Genomic DNA, 26,739 nt, shown 5'->3' on the forward strand with positions numbered 1-26,739 from the left:
CGCGCGCTGTGTTGCGACAGGCTGCTATGGCAACGGCCTCACCTGCCTGTCACGTGCGGCACATCACAGGAAGCGGAAGTCAGACACCTCCCAAAAATTGTAAAGAGTAGCACAAATACGTTCAGAAATAATTTATACGTTCAGGCTATTTTCCTTTTTTTTTTTTTTTGTCTTTTTACAGCAAAGGGTTCACTGCAGTTTGACCGGGCAGTTAAAGTCGTGGTGCCAAAATTGTCATTTTACAATAAAATCCCTGGACAAATTGTAAGTAAGTGGCTGTTCAGTACATCATCCAATCTTTGTTTGTTTTACTCCTCCTCCTTTGTCTATCCCAGCTCTGGACCAAGGGAAACCCCGAAAGCAGCAACAGACTGCAGCATAATCTACATTGGATTGAGCTCCAGTACAGCAAATATTTATAAGACAAGAGAACTCAAGGTGAAAGGCCGTGACACGCCGCCGTCGGCCATCGTCAGGGCCGTCGGTGAGCGGCTTTTTGACCAATTCAGCATTTAGAATCAGTCGTGTCGGTGAGAGAAATCACTCTGATCGGCATTTTAGACAAACAGTGCATGAGAAGAAAAATGAAAAAAGGAAGGGAAAGCTCCATGAGCCTGTCACTGTAATATCTATGATTTCACCATTTAGCGCTGCTTCTCCTTATTGTTCTCCTCCCCCTCTTCACCAGTGCCGTTTGCAACTTTTTATCAGACGTATTCTCAATTAGAAGCGGCGACATTAGCCAGAGTGGTGTAAGAAAAATGCTGCTTAATCATAACAACGGTTTGTATTTGGCGACACAACAGTCGGCCTCCGTTGCAGCTGGTTATTATCAAACTGATATCCAGGTTTCGGTGGCGTCCCACTCTGCTTCTAACACCTGAGTGGGTTTGAGCGAACTTGTTATTGTAACCACTGCAGGAAAATGTGTTTTCAAAAGCGAGACTGAAAGTGTGAACTGTACAGTGCTATAAAAATAGATGTTTTGCTTCTTTATGAGACTGTGGTTACTTATTTGGTGGAGCTTTTGCTATTGTCAGCGTTCTCTGTTTCTGTTCGGGTCTCTTTACGGACAGATTTTGGGAACCGTTGCTGTCGCCCTTTTTGAGAAAGTAAACATGGTAAATCACTGAATTCATCTCATTTAAATTGAAACTAACTAAAGTCTATATCACAAAGGTTCTATAAGTCTCATGTAATATTGTAGTCTGTATGTTTGTATACCTGATAAACTTCACTGAATTGAAGTGGGCCTGAAGCTGCAGTATGAGAAGACAAAGTCATCCAGTCCCCACATCCTGGCAAATCGACACAATTTGGCACCTTCACTGACTGTAAAACAGAATAAAATGTTCACTGGGAATGTTCTCAGCTCCATTTACAGAAATACTGTCACTCTTGGCCGTCAGTATCATCTTTTATTATCATTTTGTTTAAATTTTCTCATTCGGCATGACTTTTAATGGCTCTGCAATGACGTCCACGGAAAGTGAGGTCATGATTAAAAACGTTGGTACGAATGCGCTCTCGTGCAGCCGCGATGTCACTTATGGCCGAAATGAGCATGCAGAGAAAGACCAAAAACAAGTGGAGGCAGATGGCGGGCAGAGGAGTGAAGATGTAAGTTGGTTAACGGGGGAACCTGCTCCTTCGAGATCAACTTTAAATAAAAAATGTCACGCAAGCTTCGTCTCATTTCTTAGGTCACAAAGTGTTTACTTACCTAGAAATAAAGACCTGCTTCATTATTTAACACCACGTATGAATAATAAACGCAAAACTTCTCCTGCTCTTATTCTGTGTTGAATAATCTTTTTCATGATTACTCTTTCTCTCTTTCCTCTTCTGACCCCTGTTACCTGATTTTCTGATGAAAAAGTGAAAATATACAGTACGTACAGTCCAAGTGCAACACTTTTGTCAAGAGGATCAGACAACATTCATCACAATTATCACTTTTACGCAGCAATTTTGCACAAGTTCAGTCATGAACAGTGATCTTGAAGGCTGATATCAGATGTGATCAAATGTACCTAACAGTCCTTTCTGAGTTCTCCATAATCATCCTGTGATATAGAAAAACTAAAAGTCATTCACTTATAATAAATTATCTCATTATCTCAAGAAATCAGCCTTTTGTTTTCTCGAGATAACGACATGAATTAACCAGTTACCACGAGAAATGAGCTTTGTTATCCGGATATAAGAAAATAATCAACTCGTGATTTCAAGATAAAGGCTCCTAAACAATCATTGCAAGCATGGCTGTTCTTGGCTTCCATGCTTGTCTCACACACACATAACCGAATTTGAACTCTGTATGTGATTTCAAAATGCAGCCAGGGATGACAGAAAACTTTCGTCCACACATTTACAAAGAAGACCCTTGAAATAGGGTGAATGTTGTCTCTGTCTCTGCCACTCTGCCCCCATCACTTGTTTCTGCACTATGTAACTTAAGTGAGAGGGTAGGATCACAGCATTACATTCATGTTTACTTCAACATACAAGTTTTCAACACATAACATTGTTATGATGTAATGAGCTTTGTTTGTTAGCACCTACTTTACATCTGACAAACTGTTACAGACCTGGGATTTGTATTTACAACAGTGGTGTTTCATTCAGAACCTGTGGGGGGTGCCAAATCGCACAAAATGCCAATTTCTACATGATGTTGCTTTAATATTCACAGGGGTTTTGCCATTGCACCCATATTTGGACCAGAAGCATAATGATGGTGTTATCTAATGATAGCAAACCAGCCTTTTAGTTGACTTTATAACTCCTTTTTATATTACTCTTACGTTACATTTTTAGCACGTCACAGCTAAATATTTCAATGTAAACACATCATACCTCAACTGGACAGATCTGTTTCCAACTCATCGCCTTTCTTCAGCATCAACTTTAAAGCACCTGTTTCAAGATGATCTAAACTCAAATACCTTTTTGAGACTCTGCTCCTCCGCAGATCAAAATCCTTAATCGTAATAAGGAAAATCCTATACGCATCTGAAATGAGTGGAAAATTATTGGCTATTTTTGGATTCAGACTCCTGTTTTTCTCACAGGTCATCAGTCTAGGTTGGAATTTTATCAAAAAAAAAAAACTCAACTGTAATGTAAACCTGCCTCTCACACTGCAGCAAATTACAATACCTCATCTAATTAGCTTCTTTGTTGCTGCTCCTGCGAGTGGAGCATTACATAACAACATATATATAGCAGTCAGTGAAGAGGGGGAGAATCAGCTGGATTCTGTTTCACACATTTAAATGTACATAGTTTTTGCGTAATGTGAGAAGATTTAGAATACTACTGTGAAAAAAACACCTAAAGAGACTGTAAGATGTAACTGAGTGACCGCAGGTTCCCCAGGAGACGAGAAATCATGTGTAATGGTGGATGTGATCTCCCCAGGAAGTGATTACTTACTGCTGTTGCTGCCCTCCGTTGATTGGGCTTCCCTCATGCCAACCAGTAATTCTTTTCAGGGTTAGTTACTCTTTCATCTGATCCTGAAGCAATGTAATTGCACAAAATGTATTACAAAAATCAATTTTCCTTTATCTTACTCGTTTATCATCATTGCGTTCCTGAACAAGTACATCACACCAAATCAGCGTTTGTGGGGTTGGCCAAGGGGCCAAAGATCGTAGATGTGTGAGAATACTTAATTTTGGGACTGTAAAGCCACGATCATGCTAAAAACAAACATGCATCCTCAGTCGACCAGGTCATACATTCAAATCTGGTTACAATTGTTCAAATGTTGATAAAGTCATTATCATACTCACAATGCCCACACAATTTAAAGGTAGATATATATGGCTTGCACTGATAGTATGTGGCTGTGGCGAGACCCTGTCAGCACACACACACACGCTTTTTCCCTAATATTGTACACAACAAAATACATATCCACGTATCCACTGTTATATTTGCTTTTTAATAGTCATATTACATAAAACTCTTCTTCATACATACATTTTTATAAAAAAAATTCTGGTACAAAAAATATTTCTTTGGGATGTGTTTGAGAACCACACAACACGATGACAAAACACAGGATTTTAAAAAAAAACAAACAGCATCAAGATATCTACAGTTTATAAGGGCCCCAGAGCAGGTAGCTTTCCACTTAGCCTGGACAAAGACAAAAACATTGTATAACACTTGACAACAGTACTTTTCCACTGTATTAACTTGTGTATTAGCTTTAAAATAAATGTATTCTACAATTTTTAGATATTCTGTATTCCCCTTTATGATGGTGGTCTGCGTTTGTCATTGTGTGACTCCTCTTAAAGGGGCACTGTGTAGCAGAAATTCAAGCTCAGAGTTTTAATATCTTCAGTATTAATGAAGTAATAATGCAAAGTCAGAAATATTTATCTTTTCCATAACTGAGTAAACAAGCTGTTCTCAGAGGAAAATAAGGTCCCAGAACACTGTTTGAAGCTAGAAGGGTGGCAGGGTCCGCCAAATATAAACAAAGTAAAACAGTATGAAACTGTGTTGTCCTTTAAGGTCAGTTTGTTTATTCAGTCATGAAAACAAAGAGAGTTTGTTTATTTAGTTTGTTTAGGCATAAAAAATCATTCAATGAAGATCTTTCTCTTCTGATTAAAATTATGTTTACTCGAAACTACAGAGCGCACTTTTAACACATTTTAATAAACATTTCCTGGAAAGTTGGACTGTTATTTAAGAAACAATGGTTTCTGTTTAGCTAGAAATTCTTTGTTGTTGTTTTTGTTGTTGTTTATTTGTTTGTTTGTTTGATCATTTTCCTATTTTCTTATACTTGTGTCTCAGGGTTGTCATTTTGTGGGGTTTTTTGGCAGATGTGGTTAAAGATGCGTATTTGCAATTTTCAAACATTTTCTTTTATTATAACAACACATCTAGATTATCATGCAATCTTGATGGATGTTTGCACACTCAGTGGAGTTCTGCACAGGCTCAAAACTGAGAACCGAGTCGGGGGGCATAACAATGTGGCAGTGGCTATACTGCAAATTTTAAACCCAAAGCTATATTTTTGCTTTATTTCATCCATTACTGACAGTTAGCTCTCCAGGCTGTGGTTACACTCTTGCCTCTTCCCCTCTACTTTCCCATCTTCTTGCCGCACAAGGCACACATGGGAGCAGATTATTAGCACAGTCAGATTGAGGAAGCCAACATTTTGATAAATTACATTTGAAAATGACCAGAACTATCCAAGCATGTAGCTTCACCGGACAACACAGCCTGAAACTTACTTACAAACCTGAAACCAGCCTGAAACCTTTCTTACTTACAATCCTTATGATTGTAAATATAAAGTGAGAGACCTGTTTCACACTTTGTTGTCACAGGCTTATTAGAAACAGCGCAGATATTTCAGATTTCCATCTCAGCTGTCAAACTCACGTGACATACATTTGCCCACATTATGAACATTTTCCCATTAATACACAGGTTCTTACAGTGGAATATGGTCAGTTCGATAGATTGTCCATTTGAATTGCAAAATGTGCCCAAGCTGACTTAAATTCAAACAATCAAATTAAAGTTCAGGCTCCTGGGAAGGGTAGACGACACACAGCCATCCCTGCCCTCCTCCCCAGAGATGACTGCACACTCCTGAATGGCCATTCCACGGCTGTTTGCCATCTGATACACCTAAAGCCTCAACCTTGCCCAAAACAAGTGACCGCTCTTTCTCGGCATCTTTATCCCTGCGGTGACGGCGGTGCGCGCTCCTCCTTAGTGGAATGCCTTGAGGTCATGACTCTGGATTTTTCAGGGGACAGCCGGCTGCTAAAATGATAGTTTTGACGGACAGTTTTCTCCTTGATCCCTCACAGCTGTCCAGGAGGAGGGAGGTTAGAGTCTCCAGAGATCCAGTCTACATTTTCATGTTGATTACCACAAATCTGGTGTTAGGAAAGGGGACAGTTGGTCGGTGTGTATGGGGTACAGGTCTGAGAGGGATTGTCATTTTTCAAAAGAGGCTAAATAATTGTCTTCAGGGGGAGGAAACAATTGTCATATAGTTATTTTTTGCTGTCTACAGCTGAAATCCATAACCTGTTTTTGGTTTTACTGTCATATTTTTTGGCCTTTCCCCTTAAAATTGTGCAGTGTTATAATTGTGTTTCCTACCTCGCTCATCATTTTAGGGGTATTTTGAAATGGTAACTATTATTTAAATGGTCCACTTTTTAATTAAACTTTTTAGACTGAACTTTTTGCTGTACGACAAAACAGTCCCAATAGTAATTTTTGTACAGTCCCTTACCAGCTATCAAACAGTGGAGGACGCCACACGGTCAGTTAAGAACGCTTTTATTCGGCCAGCAAGACAGAAAACATGGATGACTTTTGTGTCTTTGACGTGTAATATGAAATCCTACCAAGAATAAGTTATGGATTTCAGCTTCAACAGCATCTGATCTTAAAAAATATTTTTCAAGCTTGGGCACTGCTAAAGTTCACCGTGTACACAATGATAACATAAAACAGGACAGAGCACCACAGAATGAAAGTGGAAAGATAAATCCCAACCATGATCATAGCTTCAGGAAAGTAAAGCTCCATAGTTGTACCTGGCAGCCCTTTGAGGTTTCGTTCGCTTCATAGATACCTGGAATGCTTTGAATGTGACCATGACCATTGTCAGTTTTTTGAGCATGTTCATCATTTATACGTTTGTCCAACGTCTATGAACCTTGCGTACCCCAGATAGAGCCAAACCCTCCGACATCTATCCAAACCGGTACTTGGGCCAGTACTTGACTTGTGTACGTCTCGGTGCTGTACCTGCATGGACGTTCGCCTTCGCCAGAGGAGGTTTTGGTGGTGGTGCCGGCGAGGCTTTCCTCCTCTCTTTGCTCCTGTCTGTGATGGTGAAGCCTCGCTCGCTGTTCTCGTGCAGGCTGACCCTGGGTAAGAAGTGGGTGGAGACATGTTGGGATTTGACCCGTGGGCTGGAGCCCATTTTAGCTTTCCCTCTCTTATTGAGGGCCACAAACCACTCGCGACCAGTCCTGTGGTTCTTGTGGATTACTGAGGCGTAAGTGTTGTAACTGTTCTCCTGGAAACGTTCCCTGAACTTACAGTCGTCCGTGAACCATTCCTACAAAAGAAGGGAAATATAAGGAATTAACAGGTGTTTTCTTTTGGCTTTAATCTAATGGAACTTGAGCCGTACTTCAGTGCTTTAGATCAGTCAGTGAGATTATTTGTGATTCATTTTTAATGATCTTTAAATCTGCTAAATTTGTAAATTGTTCCACTAGTTTATTTTCTGAGCGCATGTAACTGGATCTGTCCACATGAAAACAAGGCTCAGGTGCAGAACATGTGGGAACTCTGTTGTGTTTGCATGCTACCATGAAACCTAAGCCAGTGTTTCTCTTGTTAACTGCTGCAAAGATAATTGTCTTGTTGGGGAAAGAAGAAGTAATGGCTCCCGTTCCTTTACAGGAAAGCTCTGAACCAAAAAGCATCTGGGAGCTGACCTCTGCCAGATTCTTCCCGCTGATTAAATTTTATTTCCTTGTTAATACTGATCTGACAGAAGGACACAACGCTACGTTGAGAAACTATTTGTGATCGTCCTGGTTAACTGTCCTCACTGTCCGATATCTTTCCTTGTTTTTACAACAAGAGCAGGAATTACACTGCAATCAGTATGCCATTTGTTTCTCTTCAATCCCTACAACCGATATCCGAGTGAGAAAATACTCTCTCATCTCAACCTGTAATTACATACCACATGGCCCCGTTGCTGTTCAACACAATATTGTCTGATTATGATCTGATTGGGTGTAGCTTCTCTGAAATAACAGAGGATTTAGCTTTCATCTCGGGGGCGGGTTTCAAAGTCATCTAAATGGCTTTCCTTATCGCAGAGATGGTTTGAGTGACAGCAGCAGAACTTCCTTTGTACTGGTCAAACGCTCATTACGGCCCGTCTGTATATTGACTTTATCCAAAAGAACTGCTAAATGAAGACACACAGGCTGTTGTTTTTCTTTTCATGTTGTCCGCTGCAGTAGCTTTCACTAGCATCTGCAAAATGGAGTTATGAATAAATGTGACACATTGAACTAGTCAAGGTTTGGGAAACATAACACTGAGGAGACGCGATAGAAAGACTTAGCAGGTGAAGAATTATTTGTTGTATCAGCGTGATACAATGGTTTGAACAATGTCAACAGTTTTCATCTGACTTAATGCACCTGATGCTGTACTTTACTGACAAAGCTAGATGATCTCAAACGGGATGATATGTGAGACTGTTTCAGCTCCAGCATTAGGGGACTTTTCTCGTTTGCTCATGTGTCTTGTCATTTGTAACTTCAAACAGAGATGATTTTTGTATTTTTTGTGATCATTGCTGTTCGTGTAATGTGACGTGAAATCAATGCTGACTCAGTATTTTAATCCAAACCATGATCTTTTCCTAAACCAAAGTAGTTTTGTTGCCTAGACCTGGGGGCAGCTGTAGCTCAGGAGGTGGCGTGGGTCAGATCACACGGGTGAAAAATGGGTGAATGTGACAAGTGTTGTAACGCGCTTTGAGCTGACAGTAGACTGGAAAAGTCCATTGACCAAAAACCTAAGAAATTTGCCTCTGAAAACTTAAAACATATTTTTAAATACCTGAAAACAATGAATTCACTAAATCTAAAAGTCAAAATCAAAAACTCCATCATGGAAGAAATGTGCAAATTCCATTCAACCAACATAACTCACTGTGAAATGAGTCTTTGTCCACCTTTCAACCACATTACCTGACTTCTTAAAGGCTCTCCAGCAGAACACTTTTCATAAAACCACCTAAATGCTCTTACTGGGCAGACTGTTACTTTCCATGCAAATAGATGTGAGGGTCAAATACACAAATTGTTGGAAAATATGTGTAAACAGAGCCAGACCAAGACTGTCACAGAGCTTGCCAAAGCTTGCACTGCTACATCCTAACAAACCATGTCCATCCAGGTGAAACACCACGTTTTTAGTGAGACCCTTGTCATTTGCATGGGTAATGCTGATGATGCAAGCTATATAGCTGACATATGTAAATGGTCAACAGAAGTGGATTAAAAATGTTGCTTATACATTGAGGCATCAGCAATAATAATCTGAAGGATCCATTAGCTTTCCAGGTGGAATTTCTAAATATATGTCCCACAAATAGATTGTATGAGACTGAAAGTCATTTGAGTCTTAGATCCAAACCTATTCAACTGAAATAAATTATTTACCAAACAAAACGCCCTCTAGCAAATGGTCGTTACAATGTACTAGCTTGGTAAAAATGGTCAGACAACACTAGCATGCAGTATTGTTCTCTGCTTCACCCCATTTCAGAAATAGAGATGTAGATATTCATTGAATGTTCCAGTTTTGTGCCTAAAAATATCTTGGGTGGGAAACTCTGACATGTACCCAGGGATGCCTGCTTTCTTGCTGCAGTGTGACTTTCTTGTGTAACCTCCTGCCATTCTGAAATAAAACAAACTGTTCTGCTTTGCTGAAGAGTGAAGCATAGCAGAAAATGATGCCATTACAGCGTTCGGTAAACATGCCAGTCACAAGAGAGTGCGCTGCGGCTGCAGCAGAGGAGTACAAACCCTTAAGTTATTCAAAGTGACCTACCGTTCCTTTTGGCTGTTGTTTTTAAAAATGATTAGAAAAGTGCACAGACCTCCCGAGTCACTGCTATGGGTGGATTGCAATGATTTAACAGACCGCTACATTTGAGCAACATACCAGCTCTGGTACCAGTCAGGGAATTACACATTTGGAAACAAATCCATCGGAGCATGTATGAATGTACTCACACACTCACACGCATGCACACGCACACAGGCATGTATGCACACACGCACACACAAGCACGCATACCAGGAAGGAGCTTTGGCTCCTGCTGTGTTTCATAGGATTTAATGGCTGCAGCCAGATTCCAGAGATCTTATTGTTAAAATCATAATGCTTGTACAGCTGTTTAACCTGGCTCTTGCCCTGCTGGATTGGTCACACTCTTTTAAAGGGACCTTTCCCATGATCCTCAGGGGTTAGCTGAATCGAGGGCAGAGGTGGAAAGTTACTGATGACTAACGTTTTTTTCTCCCCTCTACCCAAACAGTACTTCTTCACAAAAGTGGCCCCTTTAGCCTTACCACTATAACAGATGGATGAATAAGGTATTTTTATCGATTCCAGTTCCAATAAAATCGAAGACTACAAACTGAACTTGGACCACAGTCTTACTCTCCTCTAATATGCACAACCCATAGGGACTGGGTTTGTAACTAACTTGTTAAAACAACAGACTTTTTACAAACAAATGCCAATTCACTTTTCTAAACACTCTAGGAGCTCTTTCCAAGGTGAGATTGGTAGGTAATGTTTAATAGGTAATGTTTATCAGGCCCATAGAGTTACTTGAGCGTGCAAGCATCTTCACATTTCCAGATTAGTACAGATGATGCTGATTGGAATGTCACTAAAGTTAATGCCGTCCATCCAACAGCTGTGGGGACGTTTCACTCAAAACCAAAAATGTCAACCTGTCAGTGACACTAGAGGAAGAGTAAGGGGGGGGTAAATAGGACACAAATAATGCTTTCAAAGATGCACTATGCAACTTTTTTACAGGCCAATAAACTGAGAAAAAGCTCTTGAGATAAGGAATAGCAGTTTGCAAAAGCTTATATAAGTTTTCAGTGTGCTTTAGCCATGTGTTTACATTTATATTCTGAGGACCATGAGTGTCTTTAACAAATTTCATGGCAATTCATCAAATATTTGTTGTGATATGCCACTCAAAACCAAAATGTCAAAGATAAACAGATCATACACTAAACCTTATTACGCACAAACTTAAAGAGCTGGGCTTTAATGAACTGGTTGGGAATATGAAACACTTAATGATCTGACATGAAAAGTGTCGTCAGTATAGAGAATCTGTTGCTAAGACATATTTAAAACAAATGACAGATGTCAAAAACACGAGTTAATTCAGGTGGTTTTGCCGATTAAATCCTTAATGCCACATCAGCATTTCTATAGCTGTATAATTTAAATGCCGTCATGTAATCCTGACATTCTCTCTCTTCTCTCTCCCTCCGTCTGCCACTGTTTGCTCAACAAATGCAGGTGACCCTTTCACCTTTAGAAAGATTATGTTTGTGGTGTCTTGCTGAGCGGGTCATGCAGAGCAATGTGCATCTGTCTCCTCACCCATTATCCAGCCAATAAGTTGCCACTGTGAAAACATCTAAATATTAAATATGACAGACGATGCAACAAGATAAGGTTCAGGGTGTCACCTGACACCCTGACGTGAGGCCCGAGGCTGTCTGTGGCCCCCGAGGTTTACATCCACCCCAAATCATCAAGGCAGTTAAATAGCACAGTGCAGCTGTAGCCACAGATTGGAGTTTTAGTTGTACAAATATTTCTCTGAGGCAGAGCTGCTCCGGAGGCAAAAATAAGCCCCAACTGCAACGATTGGTGCCAGAGAAACAGTCTCTGAGAGTGCAAAGTATCTACAGTAAGTAGTAGAGCTGTACTGCAAGAAGAATAACTTAAATTCACTGCGTATAAAACTGAAAATTAATGACTTTTGGCCCAAAAGAATGAGAAGTTTGAGTTTGAATTCTTGCGCACAAGTGGACATTTTGACCACACAAAGAGGTAAACAGGTCATCAGGTCACCAGAACATTGTGATTCATCCTCTGGGGAAAATTAATATTAACAGCAAACATCATTCACTCATCCTGGACATTCCTTTTTCCTTTAACCTACTGGACTTTTTATCTGATGATGGCACTAGCGCAAAGGTCAGGGAGTTGCTGAAATCATTTAAAATCATTTCACATCTCAGGACCATGAGTATCCATGCCAAATTTAACTGTAATGGGGTCATTAGTTGTCAGAAATTGTTGGTCTGGATCAAAGGTTTTAGTTATGACACCGGTATGAAGATGTTCCTATTCATGCACACTTTAAATCAATTATGATAATTTGTATACATGATTTTGGAAAGCTAGAATGCTAGCAACAAAGCTAATTTAGGGAGTTAAATGCTTGTAAAACTACCCAATTTCAGTTATATTTAGGCCACTGTGTGAAATTTGAATGTGATTATAGAAAACATTCAGATTTCTATTGGTAAAAAAGTATATAAGTAAGTTTTGGTTTCTTTTTTAATACTACATGGAGGGTGCCGGAGTGGTAAATGCCATATTCAAAGCATACTGGCTTTAATTAGCTAATACACACAGTATGTAATTTACCAAACTTACATGACTGGAGTGGAGTGGAGCTCCTTGAAGCTTATTCTTCTCACCATTCCTATCTTTGGGTACGAGTTTATGCAACCCTGACATTGAGAATCACTGCAATCCCAGACTAAAGTTGATTCAATAAAGAAATCAAGGGAAAGCACTCTTGATTTGTGAGGAAGAATTTCCCTTGAGCAAGGCAGCTCTGGTAAAGTTGATCTGTCACTAAACCTGCTCTATGCCCATGAGGATAAACAATGACTTATGTCAATGGAAGCTTTTCAGCAGATGTCTGTTCTGTCCTTGACTATTGCTGCAACCTGCGAACAGTCTGCCTGAAGTGAATCAACCTGATTGTGTTGATTGAGCGAGTCGTTCAGACGCATCAAAACCAGCCACAAACAACAGACGATCGACCTTTGAGTCGGCGCAGTAGGAGTATGAGGAGAGCTGGACTTTAGTTTGTGACATTTCGACACTTCGGAACAGGAGATGAAGGGGCAGATGAGACCCAGTTGCACACTAGTTGGATCACAGGAAAGAAAATCCCACTGAGTCAGAGCGTGGCTGTGCATGACAAACTTCCAGCAGAGCAAAAACGATGATCAGGTTTTAGTTTGAGGCGATACCCCACAGTGCGCCATTTTGCTTTGCCGCATTGCTCTCTCTTATTATCCATGTCCGCCCAGTTTGGTGGATATCTAAATCTTGTTTGGGATGTGCTGTGACCCCGGGAAAGTTTGTAATGTTTCTGTGTGCTTGTATGAGCTGCAATGACAACTGAATATGTATCTGCTGGTGGACAGCTTACAGTCATATTAGTAGAGTTCAAGCCAGCTGTGGCTGAGAATGCACTTTCAGGAAAGACGCTACATCACTCCCCGCTGACAGGGTTTCATGAAACAATCCCAGGAGCTGAGGGGGCATAAATCGCCGTTGCTCAGCATTCACACCCACAGCAGCTCGCAGACTCTCCGGCTCTCTGATTGTTGCCTGCCTGGCTGATTGTTTACTCAACATATTGATCTTCACTTTGTGGCTCACTCCTCTGTATATTATCAGCCGTCCCAGACAGGACTTAATCTGCTCTTCCCATTAACACATGCTAATAGGGAGCCGCTTCTATCTATATGCCTGCCAAGGCTCCCACAGATGACTCGTGAGTGCGGCTGGCTGCTGGCTGGCCGGCCGGCCTGCTTATGGCAGCGAGGCCAAGCTGCTGTGGGCAGATTTGGGCTTACTGTGTGTTTGGGGGGATTTGAAAGTCTTGGAAACTGTGGCTAAAGATTATAGCAGTATGCCATGACATGCTGATGTCAGATTTGGGGATTTTGTTATGCGGCACAGATGCAAAGCCGGACAAACTAATAAATAAAAACAACTATAGACGCACTAGGCAAGGTTTTAATGGAGCAATACATCCTGTTTCATAAGTCCGAAAGAAGTTGGGCTGCATCATATCAGCAGCAAATGAGGTGAAGATTCACAGATTTTGGCCTCTTTACATTCTTGTAGCAGGTAGGAACACTGACAGGAAGTGAAATGGTTCATCCAAAGTAAACAATATTAAACTTGGAGTGGGAAAATTCATTCTCGGTCTTTGGGGAGCAGCGTGTATAACAAAATAATCTGACTGTGAGATGCAGTTGAGAGCTCTGAGAGGCTAATAAAGGGGTCAGTATGCTTCAAACTAAATTGGCGGATTCAGCTTGTGTCTAACAACTTTTGAACCTTTTACAAAAGTTCCTCATGATTTGAACTTCTGGCCGGCATTTTGCTGTCTTCACACAACCTCTCTTATGTACAACCAAGTGCAACCCCATGATGGAGACTGCTCAGGAGAGTCATGCACATTTGTTTGTTCATTCAACCACAGCATAAGAAAAAAGACACTTCAGAGATGTGAGCACTCTAATAATCAATACTTCTGAAAAAATATCGGCCAATTTAACAGCTCTAAAAAAAATGTTGTGCCTCTTTTAGCTCATTGTGTTGGTTTTATAAACTATTTACTGCCTGGTTCAGTCTCAGTGCTCTCATCAATTGTGTTTGCAGCAGCAGTACGCAGCTGTGTTTCGCAAAACAGTCCCTGATAAATCCACTGTACACTACGTGCTCAGCACCACACAAGTGCACAAAGTTAGTGACTAGCAGGCAGCGGTGGAGGAAGTACTCTAAAAACAAATGCTTTACTTCAAGGTGCTATATGTAAGAATTTACCACCTGTCGAATTCAAAACAAAGGAAGCATATCACTACAGCAACTCTAGCTCTCTCACTCTAACTGCAGCTAACTGCAGCTGCCGTTCACTAGTTAGCTCAGTTAGCCATGCAGCTAGCTGGTTAGCGTGCTAACTTCAGTATCTATCTTTGCAACACAATAAATCGATGTCACAACGTCAGCACTGTCATTCACAACCTGTTGATAATTTTATTTTTTGATTGTTTTCAACTACAATTCTTACATATTGCACCTTTAAGTAAAAGTAGCAGCAGTGTAGAAATACTGTACAATAATCAATGATTATTGATGCATACGTGTTAAAAAAAAATGACAACTTAATAAGGTGGAAAATATTCTTTGCATCTGAATGGCCAAAAAATCAATTAGTGCAGCTTTGAATTCATCTTCAGCAGTCATTTAATGGTGAGAGTGTGAACACTTGTTTAGGTATGTACATGCTGAGTGCAGGCTGACAAACAGAAGCAGTTTGCGACCAATGTGTGTGTGTGTCTCTATGTGTGTGTGTGTGTGTGTGTGTGTGTGTGTGTGTGTGTGTGTGTGTGTGTGTGTGTGTGTGTGGATACTTACAGTGGCATGTAGCCGTCCTCTTTTATTCATGGCCAGGAATCTGTTACTGTAGACCCCTTTGATGCCGATGACCCCCTGAGAAACCGCAAAGAGCTCCAGGACACCTGGGCGGACAGACAACACGCTCTGATGATTGATGGATGATGTAAGTGTATTTTTACTCCTCTTGTCATTTTCTGTAACTCGTCGCCCCTCCACGGTCCTGCTGTCAAACCAGCTCAGTTATCTAGTTCACCTGCACGTCTGACAGTACATTCAATAATGAAGAGTTTTTTAGTTGTTCTTCCATGCAGGATAAAACCGGTTTAGAGTTAAAAAGATCTCTGACATTTAATGAAATGCTGATGTTGACACAATATTGTCAAACCAATATATCCATCTGACTGCTGTACAGCACCACGGTCAGAGTCAAAATGAAAATTACACTTAAAGGGGCACTGCGTAGTTTTGGAGAAGAAATTCAAACTCGTTTCAAACTTACAATATCAATGAGGTAATAATACAAACTTAAAAATATTAATTTTTTCCCAGAACACTGTTTGAAGCTAGAAAGGTGGCAGGGTCCGCCAAATATAAACAAAGTAAAACAGTATGAAACTGTGTTGTCCTTTAAGGTCAACACAAGGTTATTTATTCAGTCATGAAAACCAAGACAGTTTGTTTATTTAGTTTGTTAAGGTATAAAAAAAATCTGTCAATCAAGATCTTTCTCTTCAAAAAACTTCATAGTGCACCTTTAAATAGAAGCGTTATCCCAGATTAATGTTGTCTGTGTATTAACTTCTACCTGAGGTATTCTGTGAAGCACTGATATGAAAACAGAATCTTCATATTACAAATCTAAGACAGCCAGTCTCCTGCTCGTCTCCAGCGCTGCCATGCAGGATTCAAACCCACATGGCTGTCGTGTTGAAATCCATGTAACCTGACAACTCTTCTAAAGGGGACCATGAAATGGAGGCACAAGTGCACTTTCACGGTCAGCTTCGGCTGTTTCGTCAGCGGATGAGCGATGAGGGACCCTGGTGGGGCAGTAAAAACCCAATATCTGATTTATGACTGTAGTCTTCTGGTCTGGATGGCACAGGGCAAGATTCACAAACAGGATGGCATTTGAAAACTGTTGGGTTTTAAATTTATCACAATTTTTCCTGGTGCTAATTTTACTCGTTCCGGCTGCAACTGAAAACTGTTGTGTGCTGAATAATATTCACATAGAGTTCACTCGAGTTTGTGAAGCAGTTCAGGCCAGTTTTGACTTTTGATAACTGATCTGAGTTAAGAGATAATGTCTTCAAAAGGAAAGAAAACTATTTCAATTTAAACATCACATCACAAAATCACAAAAACCAATATATTCGGACTGGATAAAAGTGGAGATGATCTCGCTCCACTGATATTTTTCAGTCTTCAGAAGTTCTTCTCACTTTTTAAAAGATTAAATCTTATCTCTGATGCATAGATTGCTTTTTAGAAATGTTAGTCTCTGTTGTTCATGTTCAAAAATGAATATCAGCATAGTATCTAAAGGGCAATACTTCTTCTTGACCCTTGAGAAATACCTCAAATCAACCTTGAGCTGCTTATCTCAGCTAATTTACTTGTATATTAATTTATAATGGGCTTGTATTTCTTTTTTTGTGACCTATTTCATTAAAAAAAAACAATCATTGTCTTTGCATGCAAAGCACCTGATCTTCAAACAAGTTTTGGAGGTAAACAGTCTGAAGCTTCAACAACAGACGATAGTCTAAATTTGAAGCTGGATATTTTTTGCAGTGTGTGGAGTAGCGTTGTTGTGATGACAATCGTGCTGACTGGCAATCCAACACATCCTGGTGTCTCACTGCTGCACCTGTTACTTCCACAAATAGTCTACCTGCCAACATCCCGGAGAGACACAAACAAGACTCGTCAACCAGATGGCCGCTGCTCAGAGATTTCACCGGGTCAGGCAGCCTAAGTTTAGGTGCGCGATCCTGACACTCTGCCTGTGTAAATCATTATTGTTCAAACTTCCAGAGGATGCAATTTAAAAAAAGATACAGCGGCAAACAGTGAGGAGATCAATTAGAGCAAATACGGGACTCCAAGTGCGCATTCTCAGCGGGACGCACTTGGATTCACATGCGCGTCAGGCATTTATAATTTAGTAGTGAGGCTGCTCCGCGCGCTGTGGAGCCCGGGTGAATGACTTACTCAGCTGGTTGGGCTCATGGCTGCCGTTGACTCTGCCGTCGGGATGAATCTGGAGATGGAAGCCGATGCCAACCCTACAGTAGAGCCTGCAAGTCCTGCGTCCCGAGCTGATCTCCTCCTCCAGAAGTTGGCGCTCCAAAGAGACGTGCTGTGCTCCGGCGGCGGCGCAAATCAAGTGAGCGACGGTCAGAAGGTAAAGAGGAACATTCATTCTTCCAAAAAGGAGACACTCGCTAGGCTACTTCTAGCATTTTGGTGTCGCTCCTGAGGTCTGGCCACCAGAAACCGTGCGCACACACGCGTGCAGCAGCGCTCCTGGGCATTACCCCGGCTGCAGTAGCTGGAGTTGTTCTGCTGGCACGGGGATATTTATAACGCCAATGATCTCACTACTCGATGCATGCCTGAGCTCTAAAGGACGCTCTTTCATCCAGATTTTGTCGCCGAGATGCCACTCCTGCTCAGCACCGATCCACAGCAGCGGGGCGTGAAGGGAGCGCGACTGACACCGCACATTTTCCAAGGAATCGTCCGCGCCAGGACGCACTAAGCGCGGCATTTTACGCACAGGGAGTCATCATTCTTAATAGATCGAGGACGCGGTTGATTCATGAATGAAGAGACATGAAAAAAACGACTTTTCTGTGCGCGCTTCTTTCCATATAAGAACCGAAATAATGAGACGCAGAAGGGGGAAACGGTGGGTGTCAGACAGCAGATCATCAGGTGGTGCAGCGGAGTTTTAACACTGGCTCACCGGGAGACTCAGGCAGCCGTATTTATAGGCTTTAGTCCACCTTATCATCTGATACGTCCACATGCTTCCAGGAGACGCGTCCCTCAAGCCGCTTAATGTATTCTGAGCAGTGTACAGCGGCAGAGGAGACGTTGTAATGATCAGACTGTGGAAGAAAGGCACACACACACAATCATTCCCTTTCTCCTGTGTCATTTCATTTAGTTTATTTCCTGGATGAAAGTTTTCACAGCGGGTGTCCCAGTAACAGTTACATGACCTGTGAAAGTGTCCTTGAACACAACACTGAATGCCCCAGACAAGCTTTAAACCCAAGTAACACAAAGATGTCATTTAAAGTCATTGTGTTCAGATGGCAGATAATGTGATTAGTCCACTGATTCATGCCATAAAGTAAACATGCAGTGCACATTCAGCATTATCATATCATGTGTAAGTACCAACTCTGGTTTGGTCCTGATGCCAAACACACAAATCACACAAGCAAAGAAAGTGACTAAAATGAAAAAAATAGGTGTTCAGGTTTTCCCACAACAACTGAATGTTGTGAGAAAAAAGAATTGCTGAGAGATTTTGCTTACAAAATATCATACATCTTTTCTATTGCAGGTGATTTCCGAGTGATTTTCCGAGGTGATTTGGATGACAAACATAAATCATCAGTTGGTTCTGACTATAAAAATGGTTTTCATCCTGTGGCAAACACTGTAACCTGCAGAGAAACAACATAAATGGAGCCATTCAGGTAAAAGCTCTTTGAATGCCCAAAAGTTTGGGACTTATCCGAACCGAAAACCTTTTTGTTGATACATTTTGAAGGTAAAAAACATTCACGCAGTTTTGGACCTCAGGCCTTCTTCAAGATCAAGTCTTGATCTTACGTTTTGTACATGTCACAGTCAGAAAGGCACAGGTGTGAATCATATCATTAATATTAGCTGAAGTCTGTTCTATTCACACAGATCGAGCTGCTGCAACGTCAGGTGCCTGGTACCGTGCTTGCTGGCTCACTGTCAGAGCTTAATGGGACACTTGAATAGAACAAAGCCATTGTTAATGTCATTATTAACACCTGGGCTTTGGCTAAAAAGTCAAAATGTCAGCTGACAGAGTGAGCCATGAATGAGACTTAAAGGTAAGTTAGAGACATGTTACCACTGATTATACGTTTTAACAGACATTGGTGCCTCCAAGCACTTTTTTCCTTATGTTTTTGTTTTATGTCTACCCTCATACAACACTCATTATTCTTCTTGTCCTTGTAGGAGTGTATTGCCACAAACACAGTCAAACAAAGTATGATGTATAGTGAAATCCCTGCTCTGCATTCAACCAATCCTAATTAAGATAGGGTTAGGTCTACGGTTAGGGTAGTGAGAAGCCCCTGTGTCCTCGGTCAAGGGCACTGACAGGAGAATTAACCGAACATATGTGTTTTTGATGTTGAGCAAAACCTGATACATCTGATCATTTTTAAGACTTTCCAGAACAGATAATACAACAATCAGGCCCACTTTATACAGCAACTGGTCTGATGTGCAGGGCTGAGAAACTAGAATTTGCACTCTCTCAATCTCTCCTTTCATTTTTCACAGTCCAAGTCCAAAACCTTGAATTTTTAGAGCACAGATTGTCTGAAAGTGTGCCCTCTTTGCTCTACTTACATGAATCATCGCTGGTCACCCCTCTTTATGATATATCATGTTCACCCCAGCAGTGAGTGTGACCATTTGGAACAGGTATAAACATATTTCGCAATAGACATGTCGAACAAACACATGTACTTACAAGCACCCTTACGCAAAGAGAGAATTTCACACTACAAAGACCAACATTGGAAGATGAACACTTAATTTGTCTAACTCATGAAACCTCAAATTAACTGTGGGGTTTGTTTCTGATTGACTGGAGAACGTACATGCTTGTTATTTCTCTGTAAGACAAAAGACAATCTTTCATTTTCACATTGATGAAAGTTCAGAATTCTTTTCTACTGTGAGCTCCAGAGATGACTGTTGACCGTCCACCGAGGACCTCAGTCTTTGAGGTTTAACAGTAATAATTTTATCTATATGGCATCTTTCAAATCACAGTTACAAAGAGCACAGAACAACAGATGAACAATTAGATCCTTCTGGGACTCTTTGGACTTTTGTTGAAGGAAGCTGCTTCTGTAAAGTCAACTGATACTGTTAAAAACGTATTTAAATTCAGTTTTACTTCTCAATCAACACAAAAAGCTAAAATATAGGTCATTTTAAAGACATCCATCTGATGCTGTATACTTTGACTCTTGTTCACTGTATCACGTGTTGGATTTAAGCTTATTAATTTTCTATCTTCCCTTGCATTCATTGTAATCCCATCCCTCATTGTTTTCAGGGGCCCGGCTATGTTTGAATTTGATTACCTCAAGCCCGGCAGTGGATTACGGCCTGTATAGGAGCCTAATTGTCTCTGGCACACAGAGCCGAGGCCGGGCCCACATTACCTTTTATGTAAACAGCGGGGCAGTGTTTAGTCCCACTGTTCTAATGGCCAGTCATTCCTGTGAGGCCATTCCAGTAACAGTGAGGTAATCCTCCTGAGTCGTATAAACACGGATGATCCTGATTGATTCTCCCGCCCGATTGATCCCAGCTTTTAGCAGCTTTTTAGTCTAAGCAAACAGCAGACAGCAGGTTCTGCCACGGCCCTGAACCGTCTGAGCCCAGAGATGGTGATCAATCTGAGGGTCGAGGGCATCGCTTGGGAGCATCTGACCCACTAAGGCTTCAATCATTGACATGATGACAGTACTCCTCTAATGTCCACTGGTGCTGGAATAGTCTGCATAGTCATCATTGTAGAAAAAGGTACCAAGGGATCATGTGTAGTGGGGTAAGATGGAAGATGAAATCAACAGGACTGAAGAACAGCTTCAGTATTATTTCACATCTATGGTGCCTTTCAACCTTCACCCATGGTCAGGAGCTTTTTGGTCATGACTGAAAGAATACCCACAGGTATCACTCATCAGGTGTCAGGTCGAAAGAACCTGCAGTGAAGCCACAAAGCCCTCTGTAGGCTGTAGAAATTAACACTTGTTCACTGGGAGCCAAGCAAGCTAGCTTCAGAATCATCCAATGTAGTCGTAACTTTTAGGTTACTCGGCTGGTACTTAAAACTCAAATCCAAGGTGTACAGTGGAGTATTTTTCTAAGAGCTACCCGCAAAGCCAACTGACCGATCCAAAGTCCCACACCCCTAAGTTACTGTTGCTACGGTGGACAAGATTGACAATAAGAAACATGGTGATACCGGTCATGTTAAGCTGGGTTGCCACTGTGTTTATTAGATTTTCTGGGAGTCTGACAATAAACCGTAGCTTCAGAAAAAAATGAGTCAAAACTGAGAGAAGCCTTGATCTTTTCTGGCTAACGATGATTCATGTAATCTTAAAAATACGTAAGGGGGAAGCAAAGCTGGCTGACATTGGAGATCTGACATTAGGCTGACAATACACCTTCCACATGGACAGGATATTGAGGTACAGGTCCCTTGGTAACATCTTTCAAACATGTTCTTGTTTTCTTTCCAACATCGACAAACCAGCACATCGCTCGTTTCAGGAAACAGGAAAGGTCACTGAGGTTCATCCCGGTACCAAGCTCGCTCAACTGTCATTGGACCATAGAGTAAAAATGGGTGGGAATTAGGAAGGACGAATGTCAGTATTTTAAATGAAGAAAACGGCTTAAAATGCTGAGCACTGTTCCTTGTTGCTGCAATCTCCAGGCACTTGTAAGGTCATAAATGGCGTTGACATCTTGACAAAACCTGCACATAACAGTCCTCTTAAGCTCATCATTTACAGTGCAGGTTTTCCAGTTTCATACTTGCACTGATGTGTACAAATGAATTAGTTTCAGCATTTGCTTGTCCTGCATGTATGGGTCAGAATTAATGAGCTGTGCCTCAGATCGTTGTATATTATTTTGCTCTCTGAGCCGTCTCTTGGGAGTCGAATTACTCGAGCACGCTCAGTTTGTGTGTACATATTCTTTGGCCACCCAATATTTTAAGATGGTTCGTCAAGCTTTTCTGCAGTGGCTTGGCTGATTCTTCTGCCATGGCTGAAGAGGTCAGCCAAGTTCCCTTCATATTCATCAGCCCTCTTCATATATAATTTACAATGTTTGTACTAATGCTTTGTACAAGAATGAAGACCTGCCCTGCAGTGTGAAGAGGCCATTTTCATCCACACACACAAACAAATTACTGCCAGCAGATTGTCTTGACTTTAAGGAGCACTACGTCAAAAGCGTCACCAAATCCACAAACACATCGTGGGACGCCCCGTCAGTGCTTCCCACCAGCCTCGCCGACGTGCCATCTGCAGCGTCCAACATTTGCCTCCAGCCATGTTGCTCCCACTCCGCTGACCTCTGAGTTACAACAGATCCCCATTCCCTGAACCTTCTTTCGTCAAAAGTTCAAGGTTCGCTCTGAAAGACAGCTCTGAGAAAGAAGAGAACAAAGTTTGGGAGAAAGGAGAGTCGCAGGGGGAAGTGAGAAATTCATTTGAACTGCAAAGCGATGGCTCAGTGGCCGCGTGATCTAACACAACTTCAGACTAAGGTGATCACCACAGTGCTTTCACAGTAATTAGCAGGACGGGGACGTTGCTGCTTGTTTGTTGTTAGTGTTTTTGTTTTCAGCTTGATGTCTCTTGGCGGAGCCACAAAGCGACACCTGTTCACTTGTTACAGAGACACCACCTGTCAGCACAGAGAGGAAGGGGGTGTGTGTGTGTCTGTGTGTGTGTGTGTGTGTGTGTGTGTGTGTGTTTGGGGGGTTATGATCCACTTTTATTAAGCATCACTGTGTATGAAGGACCTTCAAAGAAAATGTACCTGGACCTTTATGACCGAGTTCCTTTTACAGTCGCCATGGGTTCATTTGGAAAGGACACATGCCTTTACTGAAGAAAAAAAGATGACATGAAGGTGAAACAGGTGAAATGTGGCAAACAAAAAGTCAGATTTTCAGAGTGGGAAAGTAACAAATATTGTATGATGAAGCCACCCATTTCTAGCACCAGTAAGGTGTGGGCATAGGTGATTTCAGACCCTGTTCGGCAACAACCACTTAATGTGAATCAAACTATGGCCTCTAATTTTGCTTTTACTTTACTGTGACTGTACTTTGACTATACCTCTGCAAAAATCTAAGATGATCCTGTCTACAGGAATTGTCCTTCATACCAGCTGCCCACTATCTTACCCTTGCGTCACGAAGCGTAGCTCCTGTCGCCTTACAACCTTGACAGCATTGGGGCCCCTTGTGTTTTTAAATAATTGTATTATAAGCTATTCGAGTGACTTGAAACAGCATACTTACATTTAAAAGAGTATTCAGCTGCTATTTCGCTCGGCCGTATTGGAAGGAGGCTTTGGGGCGGCCTTGTCATGCCACTGTGACGCATTCGGTCTTCAAATGCAGCCTCTGAAGGATGTGGCTGCTGTTGGCCCAAATGCAGTCTCGTAACTCACGGCTCATCTGATGGCGATTTAGTTTTACATTTATGGTACCTTTTTCTTCATCTAGAGATTAGCCAACCAGAGTCTCCAACTCCATTCGCTCTTCTCATGTTGCTGATCAGCACACCTGTTCCCCATTCCCTCAATCTCCCCTACCAGCCCACTTTCACCAGTCATTTGCTGGATCATCTAATATAACACCCAGCCTACACGTTTCAACATTGTTTCCTGTTTCTTGCTGGCCTGTTCTTGACCACAGCCTGTTTCTGGTTTCACCTAAAAGCCCCTTGCCGGTTTAGTTTGCCCTCACTGACTGAATACCTGATGCCGAACTCTACTTCGAACTCTTACCAGGGAAAACAAAAAGGCTGCTTTCAACTGCTCTGCCTCTGAGTCTGGCTCATCTCTCTGTATTCTATGCACTTATATTGCCAAGAGTTGAGGTGCACGAGTGAACAGTCAACGTTTTCATCCTGGACCAGGTTCCGGTTCCTGCAGAGCTCAGGTCCAGCTCCCGAGGCCGAGGTGGAGACGTGTGCTGGTTGGGTTTCAGGTGATGAAATGTTCCCCGCGGAGGCTTTAGTGGAGGTCTTCAGCTCCCGGTAAAAACAGCTGAGAGCAGCTGATGGCAGTCCTAAACTTGGAGCTCATCCAGCAGAGAGGAATGGAGCTGAAGCGTGTGCCTCAGAGTATGTTTGTGTGGTTCTGATGGAATTTGCAACATGAATATTTGAAATACTTAAAATATTTTGAAATACTTTTTTTATCAAGCAGCAACCTTTCAGGTCTACTAAGGGTGAAAGATAATTGCTTGGAGTATCACCTTTCTTCATTTCAAAACTTATTGAATATAAGAATACAATTGTTCTTACATTTCCTGCAGAAGACGGTTGAAGGTTTGGGGTTGACAGATGGCTCAAACAAACAGAAGCCTTTCACTCAGTCGTTTGTGTCTTGTGTGAATCCAAAACTCAACATTGACTTGTTTTAAGTTGTGTCCATGAATTAATTGACGTCAGGTATTGAACTTGTGCCGTGTATGTAACATAACTTTCTCATCTTAACCTAAATCGTGGTGTTTTCCTAAACCTAACCAAACTGTGACCTTTTCACACCAATAACCAAGTGTTCAGTTTTGCCTGAGAAGTTTTGGTTTTGAGAAGGATTGGTGAATCACCGGCATGCAAAATTGGACTTTTGTTTATTCACTGCACACAATTTGAAAGTGTAATGTCGTGTTATTTCAACACAGATGAACACACCCTACGCCTGAAAAAAGTGTTTTGAGAGGAATTACTTTTGCCAAAGCGCGACAGGGGTTCTACAAAGATGCAAGAAAACAAAGGGATTTCTGCAAGAATTTCAGTTTTCTATGTTTCTCCTTAAAAACTCCAGAAACTTCTTCAACAGATCTACGGGTCAAACATTTACAGAGACTCTTCTCTTTGTTCTGTAGTAGTTGACTCATGATGGTACATCCATTTTTCCTCTCTGAAAATCCCTACTGAAGATATTTACACATCAGACTTAGATCTTTTCGCTTTAAGTGGTCCCTGGGTGGCCATGGGATGGAGGACAGAAGATAAATCTGGTCTGTTTTTCCTCACAGGAAACAGCCGCACTGAACAACACTGATCTTCACTAATCCATTATCCACCTCTGCATCTGGCCCACCCCTGGGCCACCATATGTCTTCATTTGGACCTTTCACTGGGCCTGATCACACACTTGAACTCCCAAGCATGTTTGGAACACACACACACACACACACACACACACACACACACACACACACACACACACACACACACACACGAAACAAAGGCTTGACAGTCTGATTAACGTATGTCCTTATGCCCCCTTTCCTTTTTCTTTTATCTTGATGAATTCATGATTCAACAAAAAGAAAATACTCCTTCATTGTTGAGTACATATGTTAAAAATATAGCTTTTTAGCATTTTCCTGCTTCATGTTCAGGTGTCGTCAGAAACTGGAGCAGTTTGGGTTTAGTTTTCAGCTCCGAAGCTCCTAAACAGACAGTAGGGCTTCATGTTTTCAAAAATTCAAGGAGAAAGAATTTGAATGAACTAAAACTTATTTGTTAAAATTTTCAAACTTTTCAATTTTTTTCCCTTCCCACCTGCTGTTTGTCTTAGCACACTAGTAGATTACTCCAGATGAAACTCAGTCTGACTGTGTGCTTGTTATTCATTGTACCTTCACTACATCACTTGACAAGCTAATGTTACTCTACGGCAGTGTTTTTGATATCAAACCTGGGTTCAGCTGCTCTTCCCATATAGCTTCTGTTACTCAGTACAATTTCTGATTGAGGATTGCCTCCACTTGTCTTTGTTTATTAACGTATTTGCTAACAAAATAATTTGTTAGCATCCTAAAAACATATAAAGCTCCTGTGAAATACTTTTTTCGAGCACTGCACTATTATACCTCATCATAACAGCGTCTCCATGGCATTGGCAGATATATGACTATATACACAACAAGCATTTGCATCCATATCATCTATAGTAAAATGTATAAATCTGATCTTGCTTTGCAACTCTCTTTCCTGTCACTCTTATTCCTCTCCTGATATCTTCACGTCTAATTTGTTGAATTAAGGGTTTGGAGGTTTTTTTTTGTTTATGACAAATATGAACAAGGCGTGTTTTACTATGACAAAATTACTGTCTGTAAATGGAGTCTAATGGATTTGGCGAGAGCAAAAAAAAAAAAAACCCTGCTGTTTCTGGTTAAACAACAATGATTTTAATCTTTCAAGGCCCACTTTGTGAGAAAAGTTGATTGTTGAGTCTCATTCTCAACTCGTCAAATACTTTTGGATTGTAGGTCAGGTCAGTCGCCATCTCAAAGAATCAGTATTTGACGAGTTAGGAATGAGACTCAAAAATCGACATTTCTAACAAAAAGCCTTATCTCTGTAGGGATCGTTTCTGTGATGTTGTCATATACTAACAATAACAACCTTAGCCTGTTATTGGCAGAACAAGCACTATCAGTGGACTTACTTCGATAATTGGAGCGGTGCTCAAGGATTACGTTGCGTCCATTAAAGCCCCTGTCGAATGGCCAGCTGAGACAATCTGTTGGACCAGTTCAAAACTTTTTGAACCTCACTGACACCAAAATAT

General features: G+C 41.3%; 1 protein-coding gene across 1 annotated transcript; it reads right to left on the reverse strand.

Annotated features, from left to right (window-relative positions):
• Positions 1 to 6,757: 6,757 nt before the first annotated feature.
• Positions 6,758 to 17,515, reverse strand: fgf5 (fibroblast growth factor 5; the record flags this gene model as incomplete). The annotated part of the gene is made up of 3 exons (XM_084359138.1): positions 6,758 to 7,129; positions 15,106 to 15,209; positions 17,305 to 17,515. 3 exons carry the CDS (start codon positions 17,513 to 17,515, stop codon positions 6,758 to 6,760), a joined length of 687 nt encoding a protein of 228 aa, XP_084215264.1.
• Positions 17,516 to 26,739: the final 9,224 nt, after the last annotated feature.

The sequence above is a fragment of the Pagrus pagrus genome (assembly GCF_965226575.1).
Source record: "Pagrus pagrus genome assembly, chromosome: 8".
In the NCBI taxonomy this organism is placed as follows: domain Eukaryota; kingdom Metazoa; phylum Chordata; class Actinopteri; order Spariformes; family Sparidae; genus Pagrus; species Pagrus pagrus.